The sequence below is a fragment of the Quercus suber genome, unplaced genomic scaffold, assembly GCF_002906115.3.
Source record: "Quercus suber isolate HL8 unplaced genomic scaffold, Cork oak 2.0 scaffold_246, whole genome shotgun sequence".
NCBI classification, from domain to species: domain Eukaryota; kingdom Viridiplantae; phylum Streptophyta; class Magnoliopsida; order Fagales; family Fagaceae; genus Quercus; species Quercus suber.
The window spans coordinates 81,596-97,199 of record NW_027069702.1 but is presented as its reverse complement, the minus strand read 5'-3'; the positions used below and the strand labels follow the sequence as shown (position 1 = coordinate 97,199).

The window sequence follows — 15,604 nt, the reverse complement described above, 5'->3', positions numbered from 1 at the left end:
TAGTAGGGCGATCACCTGGATTCTCTTGTACACATAATTAATAGACCAATATTTACGCACTTTACAAACTGATTTGCAATACAAATATCTTGTAGGGTCTCGTCCATTAAATCCAACACCTTTTTGTCCGTCCACAGTCTTCATGCCTGTGACAATAAAAATTGGTATGAATAAAAAATGACCAAAGCATAGCTGGTACACAATCTAGCTAGTATAAAGTGAAAAAAAGACCCGATATTTTAGAAACTTTTGCACACTTACATAATCTAGATGGCTTATTGCTTGTTCTGACTGATAAAAACTTGTGTTCTTTTTTCTACTTATAATCTCAAGTAGAACAACACCAAAACTAAAAACATCAGATTTGATCAAAAAAATTCCTTCTAATGCATACTCTAGAGAGATATAGTCATTGCATTACAATTGTCATAACAAATTATAATATTAGCAAGGAAATTATGTGCATATTCTCTAAACAATGTTTAAAGATCTAAGATTTTCATTTTTTTTTTTTTTTTTTTTATAGATAAGATATGCCATAATATGTAATAATATAAACAACCAACTATAGTAATCATGTCGTTTGTAAGAAACATACTAAGTTCCAACTATTTTAGTTGTGTTTGCCTCAGTTTGTGTGCCACCAACAATCCTTGCCAGTCCCAAGTCGGATATTTTGGGGTTCATTTCCTGATCTAGAAGAATGTTACTGGTTTTCAAATCTCTATGAATGATCCTTAATTTAGAGTCCTGGTAAAGATAAAGAAGCCCTTGAGCAATTCCCCAAATGATGTTGAAACGTTTCTCCCAATCCAAAAGCACCCTTTGCTTTTGATCTTGCAAGTTTTCATTTCAATTTCAGAGAATAAGTTTAGCAACTATAATAAGCAATCGTTTACTAAAAATAATAAGAAACAATGTGAACATAACATGGATAGTAAAATATTAGGGAGTATGCTTTAAAACTAACCAAATATGAAGAAGTCTAAACTTTTATTCAGCATGTACTCATAAAGTAAAAAAAAATTCAGTTTCTTTTATGCAATATAACAGAGGTATAACAAAGGTGGTGACCTCTTAGATTTCTCTTTCTCTTTCTTTCAAATGCTTTGTCAGTCTCAGGTCTTTTATTTTGGTAATATATAGTGAAACAATACGTCTTATTTAATAATCCACAACATTTTTGTCTCTCTATCTCTCTTCAGAACCTTATCTGATTGGTTATTACTATTAGTCCTTAATTATTATTATTATTATTATTTTTTACTTTTTTTAAAATACTAAAATGATGGGTATGCTAAAAGACATGAAGAATAGAGGAAAATGTGGTGTAAGCTTAGTCAATGGATGAGACATTAATGAGATAACAGTAAAATATGTTAATGTGAACTTTTGTGTAACAGTTTTAAAAAAAAAAAAAAAACATAATGATAGATGTTAAAAAAAGCTAAATGCAAAATTAGAGTAAAAATTATGTAGAATGTTTAACATATTTTAAAGTAATAACGTAAAGTAACACATTTTTTCCAATTCCAAAATATATTTATAGTTAGTTTTTAATTAGAATTGTTTAGTATACCAGTGACATTAGATAATCAGTTACATTATATGAGAAGCTCACCTGGTGTTGTTGATGTAGAGAGATAGAGCCAAGAGAGGGTGTGTTAGATTAAGAAGAGAATCAAGCATAAAGGCACAATCCCTCGTGTGTGATGTGTGTGTTTGATTCAAAATAAAAATAAAAAGATAATTATTCCACATTGCTTGAGAGAGTGTATTGTGGTATGCTTTTGTGTTAGACTCATTCCCTCTCCTTTACTTCTATGTGTGATTGTTTCTCTAAAAAAAAGGACAAAAAATCAAAATGATAGAATGATAGCATACTGGGGAAACAAATATAATTGTCAACAAAAGAATTGTGGAATGTTTATGAACAAAGAAGGAAAACAAAATTGATTTTGCATCTCCTTTTTTTTTTTTTTTCCCCTAATATCAATATTCATGTAAAAAAGAAATAAAAAATTGATGTTTATATGATGTGCCAAAACATTGGTATTATACTAATCCGGCCAATTCTTACGCCAAAGAAAAGATGGAACAAAATCCACCTAGGTTTATGATTTGCAGAATATGACGCTTGTGCTAGATGGAAGCATAAATGCATTGCGCTCTTTTTTCCTGAAACCAAACTGTTAAAATTGGGAGAATTTTTTTTTTCAAATATCTTTTGGTCACAACTTAATTTAAAACACAGAAAAACAGCCACCAACCTATTAAAATTTGAACCTTGAAAATTCATTCAACCACAAAGTCTCCGTAAAATTTTGGACTAATAATGGGAATTAGAAAAACTTACCCCCACACTAAGCAATATAGAAATAACACAAAACATGGTTAGTTTTATATGGCAGGACCTCATGCTTTCCTGCATGAGATCTCTGCTTATATATATATATATATATATATATTGATATTGATTGATTGATTGGTGCATAATAAATGGGAAATTAAGGTAGATTTATATGTAAGTGATGTTATTCTTATCACAATTTATTATTTTTAATATATTGTAAGCTCACCTGGTGTTGTTGATGTAGAGAGATAGAGCCAAGAGAGGGTGTGTTAGATTAAGAAGAGAATCAAGCATAAAGGCACAATCCCTCGTGTGTGATGTGTGTGTTTGATTCAAAATAAAAATAAAAAGATAATTATTCCACATTGCTTGAGAGAGTGTATTGTGGTATGCTTTTGTGTTAGACTCATTCCCTCTCCTTTACTTCTATGTGTGATTGTTTCTCTAAAAAAAAGGACAAAAAATCAAAATGATAGAATGATAGCATACTGGGGAAACAAATATAATTGTCAACAAAAGAATTGTGGAATGTTTATGAACAAAGAAGGAAAACAAAATTGATTTTGCATCTCCTTTTTTTTTTTTTTTCCCCTAATATCAATATTCATGTAAAAAAGAAATAAAAAATTGATGTTTATATGATGTGCCAAAACATTGGTATTATACTAATCCGGCCAATTCTTACGCCAAAGAAAAGATGGAACAAAATCCACCTAGGTTTATGATTTGCAGAATATGACGCTTGTGCTAGATGGAAGCATAAATGCATTGCGCTCTTTTTTCCTGAAACCAAACTGTTAAAATTGGGAGAATTTTTTTTTTCAAATATCTTTTGGTCACAACTTAATTTAAAACACAGAAAAACAGCCACCAACCTATTAAAATTTGAACCTTGAAAATTCATTCAACCACAAAGTCTCCGTAAAATTTTGGACTAATAATGGGAATTAGAAAAACTTACCCCCACACTAAGCAATATAGAAATAACACAAAACATGGTTAGTTTTATATGGCAGGACCTCATGCTTTCCTGCATGAGATCTCTGCTTATATATATATATATATATATATATTGATATTGATTGATTGATTGGTGCATAATAAATGGGAAATTAAGGTAGATTTATATGTAAGTGATGTTATTCTTATCACAATTTATTATTTTTAATATATTGTTAAAAATATTATGAAAAAAAAAAGTTATCCTTAGTACTGCTAGAAATAACATAATGCAAATCATTAACCAGTACAAACTGTACAATACATGAAAAAGTTGGACCAAATAATTTATATATGATATTGATATATAAAAAGCCAAATTAGAGAATTTATTGAAAAGAATATATCTAATTTAATTATAATTTAAAAAAATAAACCAGATTTATATTTGGTACTGGGTTGCTTTATTTAAAAAAAAGAGTGTGGATTTTGATTAGTTTAAACAAACATGGTTTAGCACTATTTGTAATTCTAAAATTCAAATTAAATGTATATTTGGCTAATGATTTGAAATTTTTTTTTTTAAAAAACTTTTATGGAAAATTTAAAATTATTCAACAAAAGTAAAAAGATTTAACGTTACACAATTACATTATATAAAAATAAAAAAATTCCTAAAACAACACATTATATAAAAAAATTATGTAAGTATAGATATAAATATAGATTAAAAAAAATAAATGTTTGTTTTCCAATTTTTTTTAGTGGTCTTGTTGGCTGTCGCCTTGAAATTTTGCTCCTTTGATTTAGCAAAATTACATGTTAGACCTCTACGGAAAGAAAAATAGGACGTAATTTCAAGGCTTATAATCATGTTAGAGCATTTTCAGCAACTATTTTATATTTTTATACTGTTTGGATAGTGAACAATGATATTTACCTTTTATATACTTACTTTTTCAAATACATCTTTTAATAGATTCTCTATCATTTTTCTATCTTATTTAAATATTATTTCTTCATTCATTTTTAACACACGAATTCTCATACTCTCATCCCTACTTCTTTCTTTGCTAATTTTTTATTATGTTTTATTCTTTTGCTAATAAACAGTAGCACATCAGGTTTGGAGAATGACTGTTCATTAGCAAAAAACTTTTTGAGTTTTAAAGAAGTTGTTGGAGCTCGTTTTTTCTCTTTTTTCTGGTTTTATTCTCTATATTTGGCTTTCCTTACTTTATTGGAGATGCTCTTAATAAGGCTATAATCATGTCAAGTGCAACTTCTTAAACGCCATTATGCACAAATTGAGATTTGCTGCCTAGTTTGGAGCGCCTATCAAGTACTTTGTATTCTATAGTAGTCTATCGTCCTTTACGATGCTTCTTCCATTCTCTTGGGGGTGGGGGTCTTGGACAGGGACTTGTATCCAGTAAAAGAGAATCATTTTTCTTTTTTGTTGAAAATAAATTCCTCTTCTATTATTTTTTTTTATAATATATAATATCTCAAATTTAAATATTATTGATATATGAATTTACAAGGAAATTACAAATATGTAACAAAGACCATTACAACTTAAATTAATTATGCATTGTAAGAGCATTCACAATGGTAAATGTAAAATTTTAAGGTTTTTTTTTAACATCTCAAAAACTTATTTTGTCTATTTTATCACACCATTTCATAACTCTCACTATATCAATTCTCTTATTTTTCACATCTAAGCCAAACATTATTTATTTATTTATTAATTTTTTTCTCACTTCCTCCGGCCCCAACAACCCACAACTGGCCACATAACCTATCATCAGAAAACCTATCACCACTACTCCCACAGCCGGCCACAAAACCCATTATATCACTACAAAAGAGAGAGCGAAGAGAGAGAAAAAAAAAAGATTTGAGTTTGAGGAGAAAAGAGAAAAAAAATGATAGAAGAAAGAGAGAGAACAGGCTGGAGAGCTAAATAGAGAAAGAAATAGAAGAAGAGAGAGAATTGGAATTAAAAAAATTTATAACTTTATAGCTATAGTAAGCTATCATTTTTTATAGTTACTATAGTTTGGATGCTAAATTTTTAACTTTAGCACCATCAATGCAGCATGCATTTTGTGGTTTATGGTGCTAAAAATAGCTTTTTAGCAAATTAAGAGTATCACTGTGAACAATATTATATTAGCAATTTATATTATTCTTCAAATTTTTACGTTTAAATGTAAATTAAAATGTTTGTTGTGGGAGTGTTTTTCTTAACAGCAATGTTTGTTGTGTAATCATCAGAGAAATTATAGAAATTAAGAAGAAAAAGAATTAAAATTAACACATCACCTATACGTAAATGTACGCATTTTAAATGTAGGACCTGTTTATATTTAAGACCTCCTTTTTTTCTTTTTCCTTTTCTTTTTCTTTTTCCATCTTAAGTGGAAAGGAGGAAACTTCGAGGTTAAGGGATATAGCTTGTCAAGAAAAAAAGAAAAAAGAAAAAGGGTTAAGGAGATTGTACCGTCTTTAAGCTTTCATCGTCAAAAGTGTCTCATACATACTACTTTCTTCTATTTCTTTTTGCTTTTTCTGAAAGCACCCATGCATGTGCATGTTAAGAATGGCATGAAGTAGTTAACGTGAAAGGCTAAATATAACATTAGAGCGCCACATGGCAGGATCTCATGCTTTTCTGCATGAGGTCTCTATTTTTATATATACATATATTAATATTGATTGATTGATTGGTGCATAATAAATAGGAAATCAATGTAGATTTATATGTAAGTGACGTTATTCTTATCACAACTTATTATTTTTAATATATTGTTAAAAATATTATGAAAAAAAAAGTTGTCCTTAATTAGTACCGCTAGAAATAACATAATGCGAATCATTAACCAGTACAAACTGTACAATACATGAAAAAGTTGGACAAAATAATTTATATATGATATTGATATATAAAAAGCCAAATTAGAGAATTTATTGAAAAGAATATATCTAATTTAATTATAATTTTTAAAAAATAAACCAGATTTATTTGGTATTGGGTTGCTTTATTTAAAAAAAAGTGTGGATTTTAATTAGTTTAAACAAACATGGTTTAGCACTATTTGTAATTCTAAAATTCAAATTAAATGTATATTTGGCTAATGATTTGAAAAAAAAAAAAGGATTTTAAAAACTTATATGGAAACTTTAAAATTATTTAACAAAAATAAAAAGATTTAACTTTACATAATTACATTATATAAAAATAAAAAATTCCTAGAACAAAACATTATATAAAAAATTATGTAAGTATAGATATAAATATAGATTAGAAAAATAAATGTTTGTTTTCCAATTTTTTTAGTGGTCTTGTTGGCTGTCGCCTTGAAATTTTGCCCCTTTGATTTAGATGTTAGACCTCTACGGAAAGAAAAATAGGACGTAATTTTCAAGGCTTATAATCATGTTAGTAAGGTCTATAATCATGTCAAGTGCAACTTCTTAAAAGCCATTATGCACAAATTGAGATTCGCTGCCTAGTTTGGAGCACCTCTCAAGTACTTTGTCTTCTATAGTAGTCTATCCTCCTTTATGATGCTTCTTCCGTTTCCTGGGGATGGGGGTGGTATTGGATAAGGAGATTCCACTTGGATGTATTCTGAAAGGGCTTGTATCCAGTAAAAGAGAATCATTTTTCTTTTTTGTTGAAAATAAATTCCTCTTCTATTATTTTTTTAATAATATATAATATCTCAGATTTAAATATTATTGATATATGAATTTAAAAGAAAATTACAACTACGTAACAAAGACTATTACAATTTAAATTAATTATGCATTGTTAGAGGCATTCACAATGGTAAATGTAAAATTTTAAGTTTTTTTTTTTTTTTTTTTTTAACATTTCAAAAACTTATTTTATCTATTTTATCACATCATTTCATAACTCTCATTATATCAATTCTCTTATTTTTCAGATCTAAGCCAAACATTGTTTATTTATTTATTTATTAATTTTTTTCTCACTTCCTCCCCAACAACTCACAACCGGCCACATAACCTATCATTAGAAAACCTATCACCACTACTCCCACAGCTAGCCACAAAACCCATTATATCACTACAAAAGAGAGAGCGAAGAGAGGAAAAAAAAAAAAAGATTTGAGTCTGAGGAGAAGAGAGGGAAAAAAAAAATGATAGAAGCAAGAGAGAGAGAACAAGCTGGAGAGCTAAAGAGAGAAAGAAATAGAAGAAGAGAGAGAAAATTGGAATTTAAAAAAAATTATAACTTTATAGCCATAGTAAGCTATCATTTTTTATAGTTACTATAGTTTGGATGCTAAATTTTTTAACTTTAGCACCATTAATGCAACATGCGTTTTGTTGTTTATGGTGTTAAAAATAGCTTTTTAGTAAATTAACTGTATCACTGTGAACACTATTATATTAGCAATTTATATTATTCTTCAAATTTTTACATTTAAATGTAAATTAAAATGTTTGTTGTGGGAGTGTTTTTCTTAACAGCAATATCTGTTGTGTAATCATCAGAGCAATTATAGAAATTAAGAAGAAAAAGAATTAAAATTAACACATCACCTATACTTAAATGTACACGTTTTATATGTAGCACCTGTTTATATTTAAGATCTCCTTTTTTTTCTTTTTCTTTTTCTTTTTCTTTTCCCATCTTAAGTGGAAAGGAGCAAACTTCGAGATTAAGGGATATAGCTTATCAAGAAAAAAAAAAGGGTTAAGGAGATTCTACTGTCTTTAAGCTTTCATGGTCAGAAGTGTCTCACAGATACTGCTTTCTTCTATTTCTTTTTGCATTTTTTTAAAAGCACCCGCCCATGTGCATGTTAAGTATTTAGGGCCTTCAACCTTTCAGTTCTAAAGTGCCTCATAGTCTACTTTCATCTACAGTATCTACTTTAGTTTTGATTAACAAAAGTCTTTGGGCTTCTATTCCCGACGACAATGTCCGACCATGGGGAGGGTCCGGCGATAGGAATCGATTTGGGAACGACGAACTCGTGCGTGGCAGTGTGGCAAAATGAAAGAGTAGAGATAATAGTAAATGATCAGGGAAAGAGGACGACGCCATCTTATGTTGCTTTCACTGACATGGAGCGCTTGGTCGGTGATGCCGCGAAGATGCAGGTCGCCAGGAACCCCACCAACTCCGTCTTTGGTAATCTTCAAAGTTTTTTTATTTTTATTTTTTAGTGTTATTCTTAAGCAATTAGTGTTATACTCCCCATTAATAATAATAATAAGGTGATTCGTGAAAATAACTTTGATCACATCCATTGTTAGCTCATCGCATGAAAATTAATAATAATTCCACATAATTTTTTATTTTATTTTATTTGCTAAATTGTGATTGGGTCAGAATTGAAAAAGATGTATAGTCTTTCTAACTTCTGTTTGGGAAGAAGAAAAAAAATTGTCTGCCTCAATTTGACAATTATTTTACATCACATAATAACTCATAATTTGTTTTTTATTTATTTATTTATTTTTATTTTTTAAATGTCATATTAAGTTGATAGTAACTAGTTACAACTAACAAGTCACATATTTTTCTTTAAAAAAAGAAAATCAATTTCTCGATGGATATCATAAAAGGTGGTAATCATTTTAGTAAGCAGAGGCAGATGCAATTTAAAGGTATCTATATGGCGGTAACATATACGTCTTTTTTTTTTTTTTTTTTAATTGAATTACTATGCAAGGTACTTTGTCTTCTTTTCTTAATTAAAAAAAAAGGGTGATGCAATTTAAAGGTATCTATATGGCGGTAACATATACGTCTTTTTTTTTTTTTTTTTTAATTGAATTACTATGCAAGGTACTTTGTCTTCTTTTCTTAATTAAAAAAAAAGGGTTAGGAGGAGGAATCAATGTGCATGGCTCCCTTGCCTTGGCTCCATATAGCGGAGTTTTGTTGGCCTAAGGTCCCAGCCACTAGGCCACCAATCGTGTTAGTATATGCTTTGTGAAATCTTAAAAGTTAATTATTCTTTTTGTGCTAGTGTTTTTGGGCTAAATTAAAACCCTATTACCCAGCAAAAAAGTCAGAATAACTTAACAATTCCTTTTTTTTTTCTTTTTTTCTAAAAAATAGTTCATAAGGGAAGAGAGAAGATGGGATAGGCCCTAAGCCCTCATTTAGGAGAAGAGAAAATAATGGAATGAAAATGAATTAAAATAATAATTTTAGAATATTCTTTCACTTTCTTGTATGAGAAATGGACGGAATAGAAAATCCATTCCCTTGTTTTGGGAGTTTAAGGGCCCGTTTGGTCCTTCAGTTCAAAATATGTGTTTAGTGTTTAAAACACATAACAGTAGTGTCCAAAAACTAAAAAACATGTTTGGTGGACCATCTCTGTTCACAGGAAGTTTGAAAAACGTTGTTCAAAATCAGGGGCTTTTTAAAACATACTCTGGGCTGTTTTTAAAACATAAACACAATATTGAGTGGCAATTCGGTAATAAAATTGAAAATTATTATGGCCCACTTGATCAGCCTTTTTCAATTGCTGTCTCCTCTCTTCCTCTCATCTCTCTTCACGCCGAATCAAGGACCTGGTAAATATCTCCATCTCACCCACACACCGAAGTAAGCCAGCAAAATTCTCACCCACCTCCATAACTCCTCTCACCGACCCAGCAAAATTCAGTTATTGGCCTAGAATCTTAGTGGGTTTCTTTTATTTAATGTTTTATTGGGTGCATGTGGGGTTTTAGATCGTAGTGATAATGATGATGATGGTGGGAAAGTAGTTCTTGGTGAAGTTGTTGCTATTGGTTGTTCTAACTGTAGTGTTATGCTTTTGGAAGTTTTCTTTCTCGGTTTCTAGTTGTGGGTGTTTCATACTTGAGCATTTCCATTTCTTGAAATGGGTTTTTGATTGCATTTGGTAGGTGGTTCCTTTTTCTCTTGTTCCCACAGGATTAGAAATTTTACTTACTTTTTTGTTTGCTCTCTTTTAATTGTTTTGGGTATTTTTTTAGTAATGGGTTTTTGTGTATGTCCCTTTTGATGTTTGATCTATTAAGGTTAGGCAAGCCATGAATCTCTCTCTCTCTCTCTCTCTCTCTCTCTCTCTCTCTCTCTTCTTGAATGACTGAGCTCCAAGGACTCTGAAGGAGTTATATATTGATCTAGGTGTCTCATGTATTACGGTGATTCATGTGATGAATTTGTGTGATTGAACTTGCCTTTGCGTTTTTTTGTGTGTCCGATTGTTTGGTTTCTAGTTTATAGAAATTTTTCAAGGAACATTCAAGTTTGAGGCTCTCAAGCTAAGCAGTACCGCTTAAACTAAGAGCCTCTGCGGAATGGTAATGTTAAGTTATATTGTTCTTTGCTAGGCTCTTCTATGATATACATTAAAATAAAATAAAATAAAAAATTCTAAATAGAAAGAGTAGATAACAATTATTATTAGAAGGTTTGCAGCTTCTGAACTTAGATGGAGACGAGGACTGCGTGGGTTTCGTTTTCTGCCCCTCAGGGAAGAGAAGAGAAGGGATAATGAAAGAAAGACTCCAGCAACGGGAATAATGTCTCCTGATTTAAAAATGGTTATTTCGTACTTTTGTTCAGCTTTTTCTACAAAATTAAACACATCTACCAAACACATTTTTATGTTTTTTGAACACTAAAACATATTGTTTAAACCATAATACCAAACACATTTTTTTTTATTTTATAAACACTAAAAACACGTTTTTCAACAACACTTTTTAAACAACAATTTTCACATCTTTTTAAATAACAATTTTTGAACTGTACGACCAAACGGGCCCTAAGTGTGAAGAAATGAAATAGGTAGGGGCTGGGAATATTTATCATTCATTTCTATTCTTTCAAAATCTCAGATTTTCTTTTCCGTTCCTTTATTTTAAAATATTCAAACAAAGTTATTTAATTCTATAATATTCTTTTATTTTTATTTTTTTTATTTAAATTCATTTCATTTCCTTAAAAACTTCTAAACAAAGGAATTGCAAGTGACCCACTTAATAACATTATGGGTAAAAAATTAGCATTTCCAGGGAGATTCTTAAACAACCATAAGTGGAATTCAGAGTTTCAAAAAAGGCGACTAGAATAACACCCACAACGGAATCAAAAACCCAGTTGGCAGATATTGGGTAGCACAAAATGGAGTCAATGACCACTTTACGACTGCTTTCAAAAAAGGTTAAACCCTGATCCTAGTTTTTCCAAATTGAAGCAACAAAACGAGTTGCATTTGCTTATCATTTGACTCGTTCTCCAATGTTAAAGATATCAAGGTCAATCCTAACTATTCGAGTGGAAACACCCCCATACCGATGCACCGATAGTTCGACGATGTATTTATTTGGCGATGTACTAGCTGGTGTTGATGTGGTATGCCACTATATGATATCTAGCGTCAATGATGACTGGTTCCCCCACAGGGCCGGCCCTAGGCCTAGGCCATTCAGGCCATGGCCTAAGGCCCTGACATAAAAAGGCCCCCAAATATTGGGTGGTAAGTTTTTTTTTTTTTTTTTTTTTTAATTAAAGAAAAAGTGTGAGTTAGGTGTATATCTTATCCTAATCTTAAGAAAGCCTAAAATATTAGAGTTATGTTAGTATATTAAAAGTTTTATTATATATGTCCTACAAATTGATATGTCACTAATGAAGTAATTTAAACTCATTTATTATTTTGTTGAAGTGCCACCTTATTGTTACATCAGTTTGTAAATTTTTTGTAATAAAATTTGTAATAAGTTTAGCATTTTCTCCACACACACAAAAAAAAAAAAAAAAAAAAAAAAAACTGTGTATGAAAAATGCTAAAGCTAATATAAATTTTAGGAAAAAAATTACAAACTGATATGACAGGAATATGATCGGTGTTACTTAAATAATATAATAAAATGAATGTTTTAATAACTTTTCTTTTATTAGTGATATGCCAATTTGTAAAACCTATATAGTAATTATCATTAGCTCACTTTGGGTGAATTAGTCAATTAATAAGTAAGAATTAATAATGGATTTGAAATTAAATAAAAATAAATAAATATTATTTAAGTGATATTTAAATGTAAAAAGGCCCTTATAAAATTCTCGACTTAGGCCTTAAACAATCTTGGGCTGGCCCTGGTTCCCCACAATCAGAAGCTGTGGAGATTTATCATCTATATGCTGAATGGGGCTACGACAACACTTAGACCTAGGTTATTCAGATACACACCATAGCAAAGTTATCCTTGCTAGCCTGGTCTTGGATAGGGATTAGGGCATCTATTCTTATGGTTAGGCAAGGTCCAGTATAAGAGCATTATGTTTTTTAAAAATATATTAATTTATGTAATTATGGAGCCCAATAATTGAATTTCCATGAGAAAAGACAAAAAAAAAAGAGGTTAAATTACTACATATTTTACTACAAAATACTAATAAGTTGATAAGGTAAGAATGTAATTAGTGCCACTTGAAAAAATAATAAATATGAATTGATTTTTTTTTTTTAAAAGATGATGATATATCATCTTATAAGACTAATGTAGTAAAATCTGTAATATACATAGAATTACTCAACAAGAAAAGTGACATAAATATTGAAATGAGTGATAATAATGAAAAAGAAAAGAAATTAATAAAATGGGTAGAAATTATGAGACAACATAAAAGCCACTTTAAAAAAAATAGTGAAGTAGGTGAAAAAGTTAATACTTTGATATGTGAGGGAAGTTTTTTTTCTTTTATTTTTTATTTTTTATGTTGGTATCAATGTTTGTTTCTCCGGAGTGGAGTCATTTATTTTCTATTTTTCACCATGTTAGGGAGGCAAACTACTTAAGAACAGAAGAAATTGAAGGATTTTTTGGCTCCATCCTTGGTCTCCTTCTAATATATTAATTTATTTTTTATAGTTAGAAATAATATCAAACTATGTTAGCTTAAATTAATTAAATTCCACCATCTTTTTTGATAAGTAACCAAATAGTACAAAAAATTTTGATTAAGATATGTTTAACCTTTTTTATAAATTATGTAATCAAATTTTATTTATTAGTACTTATTGAATTAATATGTATCATATATAAATAAAATTTTCCCTGGAGTATAGAGATAACTTGTACCCTAACACTAAACATTTTTTTTTTTTTTGAGAAACATAATAAAAAATTCTAATTAAATTAGTTTTAATAATTTCTAATTAAATTAGGAAGGATCCTTTCACAAATTCTCTAATTTAACTTGTTATTTATTAATAGTATTATTAATTGAATGTCTCATATATAAAAAAAAATTATCAAACTTTTCGCATGCATTAATTGCTCATTAGTGAATAATTTAAAGGAAAAATGGAACTTATTTTCCAGAAGTTTCTAGTTTTTCCTTTTACAAAATTAGTTTGCACTCAAATATTAGCCAAAAGATGCAGGGTTATTCGACTTAATCATTGTAATATGTTTGGATGGGCTTCTTATTATTTGCCTTTTATTTTATTTGAAATTAAATTACATAAAAATATATCTATACTTATATATATATATATATATTTTTTTTTTTTTTTGAAACATCTATACTTATTTTTTTGAATAAAAATATAACTTTACTTTTTCTTCGGATGATAAATATATTACTATACTTTACCGAATTAAATAAGTTAAAAAAAAAAATAAAAACACGAACTTACCCGAATATCACAATGTTTTATAGCATTCATATTCACCATTTTATAGGCGACAATCTCATTCAAATTCTACCACGCATGGTGTTAAAAGCTATCAATTACGGGCAATTTTGGCTTTATTAATTGTAGTTAATATGAACTTAATTAAAGTTCTCTGTTACAAATTTCAGGCATATAGTTACGATATAAATTAAAAATTTTCAAGGTCATCAGCAAGAGCTTAAGCTGCCAATTTTTGATGTTTTCTAATTCTACTTCAATATATATACCTATGGACAAGAAATGAATAATTTATTTCTGCTCCTTATGCTTTATTGTTGTCAAATCATTTATTGATTCCTTAAAATAGTATTGTCATATATGTAGATGCCAAGCGATTGATTGGTAGGAGATTCAGCGATCCCTTGGTTCAGAGTGATATCAATCTTTGGCCATTCAAGGTCATCGAAGGTCCCAGTGATAAGCCTATGATCATTGTCGATTATAAGGGCGAAGAGAAGCCCTTTTCTGCTGAGGAAATCTCATCTATGGTCCTTAGAATGATGCGTGAGATTGCCGAAGCTTACCTGGGCACAACTGTAAAAAATGCAGTTGTTACTGTCCCTGCCTACTTCAATGACTCACAACGTAAGGCAACAAGGGATGCTGGAGGCCTTGCAGGCCTGAATGTCTTGTGTATAATTGACGAACCAACTGCTGCCGCCATTGCTTACGGTCTTCATAGGATGGCCAGTAGCATTGGCAAAAAAAATGTATTGATTTTTGATTTGGGTGGTGGCACTACAGATGTCTCACTAATTACCATCGAGAAGGGTGTCTTTGAAGTAAAGGCTGTTGCTGGAGACACTCACCTTGGAGGTGAGGACTTTGATCACAGAATGGTAAAGCACTTCGTTAATATATTTAACAGGGAGCACAAGGTGGACATTAGTGGAAACTCCAAAGCTCTTAGGAGGTTAAAAAGCGCTTGTGAGGAAGCAAAAAAAGTTCTTTCTTCTGCAATGGTGGCTAATATTGATGTTGATTATTTATGTAATGGTATTGATTTCTTTTCAACTATTACCCGTGCCAAATTTGTGGAACTGAATGTGGATTTGTTCAGGAAGTGTATCCATATCGTGGAGAAGTGTTTGACTGATGCTAAGATGGACAAGAGCTGTGTCCATGATGTTGTTGTTACAGGTGGTTCTTCCAGAATTCCCAAGGTGCAGGAGTTGTTGCAGGAATTCTTCAATGGGAAGGAACTTTGTAAGAGCATTAATCCAGATGAGGCTGTGGCTTATGGAGCTGCTGTTCAAGCTGCAATCTTGACCGGAATGGGTAATAAGAAACTTCAAGACATAGTGCTCGTAGATGCACAGGCGGCTCAACAGTAGAAGCAACTGATGCCACTGCCTAAGGCCCCAAGTGATAGAAGGCCCCCAAAATCAAGCCCCAGTTCAATAAAATTTAAAAATATAATCTCAAATATTAGTCAATACTTATCCAATACTATATTTAAAAAACAAAGACCGGTAGAAGAAAATTTTGGATTATTAATTATCTTGGAGGATATTAATTAAGCCCCAAAATTTAGCCAATACATGAAAATTTCAATCTCAATATGCATGTATTTTGGTTGACTCTCTTTCAA

At 30.1% G+C, this 15,604-nt stretch overlaps 1 protein-coding gene across 1 annotated transcript; it reads left to right on the top strand.

The window, feature by feature from the left end:
* Positions 1-8,124: 8,124 nt before the first annotated feature.
* LOC111995695 (heat shock cognate 70 kDa protein) lies at positions 8,125-15,484 on the top strand. The gene is made up of 2 exons (XM_065780758.1): positions 8,125-8,468; positions 14,338-15,484. The coding sequence occupies exons 1-2, from the start codon at positions 8,255-8,257 to the stop codon at positions 15,345-15,347; spliced, it is 1,224 nt and encodes a 407-aa protein (XP_065636830.1). The 5' UTR covers positions 8,125-8,254; the 3' UTR covers positions 15,348-15,484.
* Positions 15,485-15,604: the final 120 nt, after the last annotated feature.

Coding starts and splice junctions, on each gene's coding strand:
- LOC111995695 (XM_065780758.1), top strand. CDS start 8,255: ATGTCCGACCATGGGGAGGGTCCGGCGATAGGAATCGATTTGGGAACG. Junction 8,469..14,337: donor CCCCACCAACTCCGTCTTTG/GTAATCTTCAAA, acceptor TCATATATGTAG/ATGCCAAGCGATTGATTGGT.